The sequence below is a fragment of the Littorina saxatilis genome, unplaced genomic scaffold (assembly GCF_037325665.1).
Source record: "Littorina saxatilis isolate snail1 unplaced genomic scaffold, US_GU_Lsax_2.0 scaffold_396, whole genome shotgun sequence".
Lineage (NCBI taxonomy): Eukaryota > Metazoa > Mollusca > Gastropoda > Littorinimorpha > Littorinidae > Littorina > Littorina saxatilis.
The window spans coordinates 77,269-80,313 of NW_027127184.1; the positions used below are offsets into that span (position 1 = coordinate 77,269).

At 44.3% G+C, this 3,045-nt stretch overlaps 1 protein-coding gene across 1 annotated transcript; it reads left to right on the forward strand.

The window, feature by feature from the left end:
* The first annotated feature begins 224 nt into the window (after positions 1-224).
* On the forward strand, positions 225-2,732 carry LOC138955653 (toll-like receptor 4). The gene has a single exon (XM_070327217.1). It carries the CDS (start codon positions 356-358, stop codon positions 974-976), a length of 621 nt encoding a protein of 206 aa, XP_070183318.1. The 5' UTR covers positions 225-355; the 3' UTR covers positions 977-2,732.
* The last annotated feature ends 313 nt before the right edge of the window (positions 2,733-3,045 follow it).

Here is a 3,045-nt window from a genome sequence, read left to right on the forward strand (position 1 = left end):
GAGCACGATTTTTTTATACTGTTTTACAAAGCTGGACCATCTCATTCTGGCTGAAAATTTTCTGACAAGCATTCCTTTGGGCGCATTTGACAATCTCACCAGCCTTCGCAAACTAGACTTGAGCGGCAACCTGATTTCTGTACTTTCTCCTGAAACGTTCAACGTTGACACGCGACAACGGCTTGAATCCCCAGACCTAAATCGCAACCCCTTTCAGTGTTCTTGTGACCTCCTTTGGTTACGGGAATTGATCAGATCCTCGACTTTGCCTTTTCATTACGAGTTTTTGCTGTACAAGTGCCATAATATTCCACATACTTCAGTCAAAACATTCTCATTAGACAACCAGGCTTGTATGTTGAGTGACACCGCTTTGATCATGATAACCTACACCATCACCATTGTGCTCGTGACGCTAACAATTGCATCTGCTGTGTTCCGCTTTCGTTGGCATCTTCGGCTGCTTCTCTACGAGGTTTCCCGAGGCCGAGGTGACCTCAGGAGGCAGATTCTGCTCAACGGTACCTTTACTTATGACGTGTTTATTTCCTATGATTCTGAGGATACTGGCTGGGTCCGTGAACACCTTACGCCCGAGCTGGAAGACCGCCTGGGTCTGAGGCTGTGTCTGCACGAGAGAGACTTCAGCCCTGGCAGAGACATCGTGGACAACATCGCCACCATGGTTCAGACCAGCAAGAAGGTGCTGATGGTCTTCTCCAACACCTTCGTGGCCAGTCACTGGTGTCAGTTCGAGCTGTCCTTCTGCCTGCAGCACGCCATGGACACCGAGGACGCGCTCATCATCGTCTGTGTGGATGACGTGGCGTCACGTGACCTGACGGCGGCCATGATGGCTGTGATGAAGACGACGACCTACATCCACTGGGTGCATGGCGATGGGGACATGGTCCGCGCCTTCTGGGGACGCTTGCGTGCTGCTCTGCGCGAGGTGTACAAAGAACAGTCCGTGTAAGGCATGATGATGGTGCAATATCACGACGACGAGGGGTTCAAACGATGAAACTGAGACAATTCTGAAGTGCGGACACACGTGTGTGTTGACATGTGTGATTCTCCGTCTGTTGGCCATTGCAGCGTCCCCACACTCCGAAGAGGTGTCTGTTGTTATTGTTGTTATTGTTGATATTGCGATATGGCATCAATCAATCAATCAATCAATGACGCTTATATCGCGCATATTCCGTGGGTACAGTTCTAGGCGCTCTGCAGTGATGCCGTGTGAGATGAAATTTTATACGGCCAGTAATTGCAGCCGTTTCGGCGCATATTTACCTTTCACGGCCTATTATTCCAAGTCACACGGGTATAGGTAGACAATTATTAACTGTGCCTAAGCAATTTTGCCAGGAAAGACCCTTTTGTCAATCGTGGGATCTTTAACGTGCACACCCAATGTAGTGTACACGGGTGGGAGTTCGGACACCGAAGAGAGTCTGCACACAAAGTTGACTCTGAAATAAATTTCCGCCGAACCTGGGATCGAACTCACGCTGACAGCGGCCAACTGAATACAAATCCAGCGCGCTACCAACCGAGCTATATCCCTCCCCCATGTGCGAGGGGGAGGGGGTGGGAGTGAGCGTTTGGGCGAGTATGCGTGTATATGTGTGGGGAATGTTTATGTGCGATTGTGTGAGTGTGTGAGTGTGTGAGTGGGTGTGCGTATGAATGGATCGAACGTACGGTGTGTGTGTGGTTTAACAAAGTGAAAGAATGATGGGTTTCTAAACCTCGATACGATAATGATGTTATAAAATACCCATATGGTTATGTTTATTGACATGTATGGCTTTATGTGATGTTTGTTATTGCTGTTGTTGGTGGTGGTGAATTCATATAAATCCTTTATATAATTGATTGTATATGGTTATGCCCCAACATGTCTTACAAACACATATTTTAACAGCATAAAATACATGATTAAAATAGTAAATACTAAACGAATAAAAGCAAGAGGTATTGTACATTAGAATGTCTGTGTCCATGGTAGTTCAAACACATTTGCACAATTTTGTAACAACAGTGATACAACAGTGTTATGTATTATATGCAACCCACATGATCATCATCTGAAGCGTATGTAGAGTAGTGTTTGCATGTCAATGTTTCCTTCCTTAGAATTTCTGTGTTAGTATCAATTGATGGTTTGTTTTTTGCTTTGTTTGCGTGTTCATTTCAAGGACAGATTGTAAGAAAGGCATAGCCTTAAGCCTTAGTCCTTGTTAAATGAAGTTTAGTTCATCTCTCTCTCTCTCTCTCTCTCTCTCTCTCTCTCTCTCTCTCTCTCTCTCTCTCTCTCTCTCTCTCTCTCTCTCTCTCTCTCTCTCTCTCTCTCGCTCTCTCTCTCTCTTTTACAATTTCTCTCTCTTTTTGCTTTTATATATTTCATGCCTTTCTGTTTGTATTTCTGTCTTTGTATTTCTGCAAATGCCTGCCCTTGTTCATTGTTGTATTTGTCTTTTTGCTTCAAGGAAATATATGCAAGACAGAAAACATCACTTAACAATGCATTCGAATAGAAGTGACAGCTCCCACGTACAATGTTAGTGGAAACTGTTTTCAGTAACTGTGTCAATTTCCGTGTTGACAGAGAATGCGTACATTATATAAACATGGTAACGAGAACTACGTGAGTTGTTTAAATATTCTTTCATGAAATTACACGTGATAAGCTTTGACTGAACAGAACATCTTTGGAGAAAAAATAACACACATTTGATATAATATTGAGGACATGGTTTGAGAGTGTATTGTGTATACTTTGTGTGTGTGTTTGTGTGTGTGTGTGTGTGTGTGTGTGTGTGTGTGTGTGTGTGTGTGTATGTGTGTGTGTGTGTTAGTGTGTGTGTGTGAGTGTGTGTGTGTGATTATGTATGTGTGTGTGATTGTGTGTGTGTGTGTGTGTGTGTGTGTGTGTGTGCGTGCGTTCGTGTCTGTCTGTTTGTCTGTCCGTCTGGTTACCTGGGTAGCTGTGGGTCTAACGGGATAGCTCTGTGGTAAATGATTGCCTGCAAACGCATT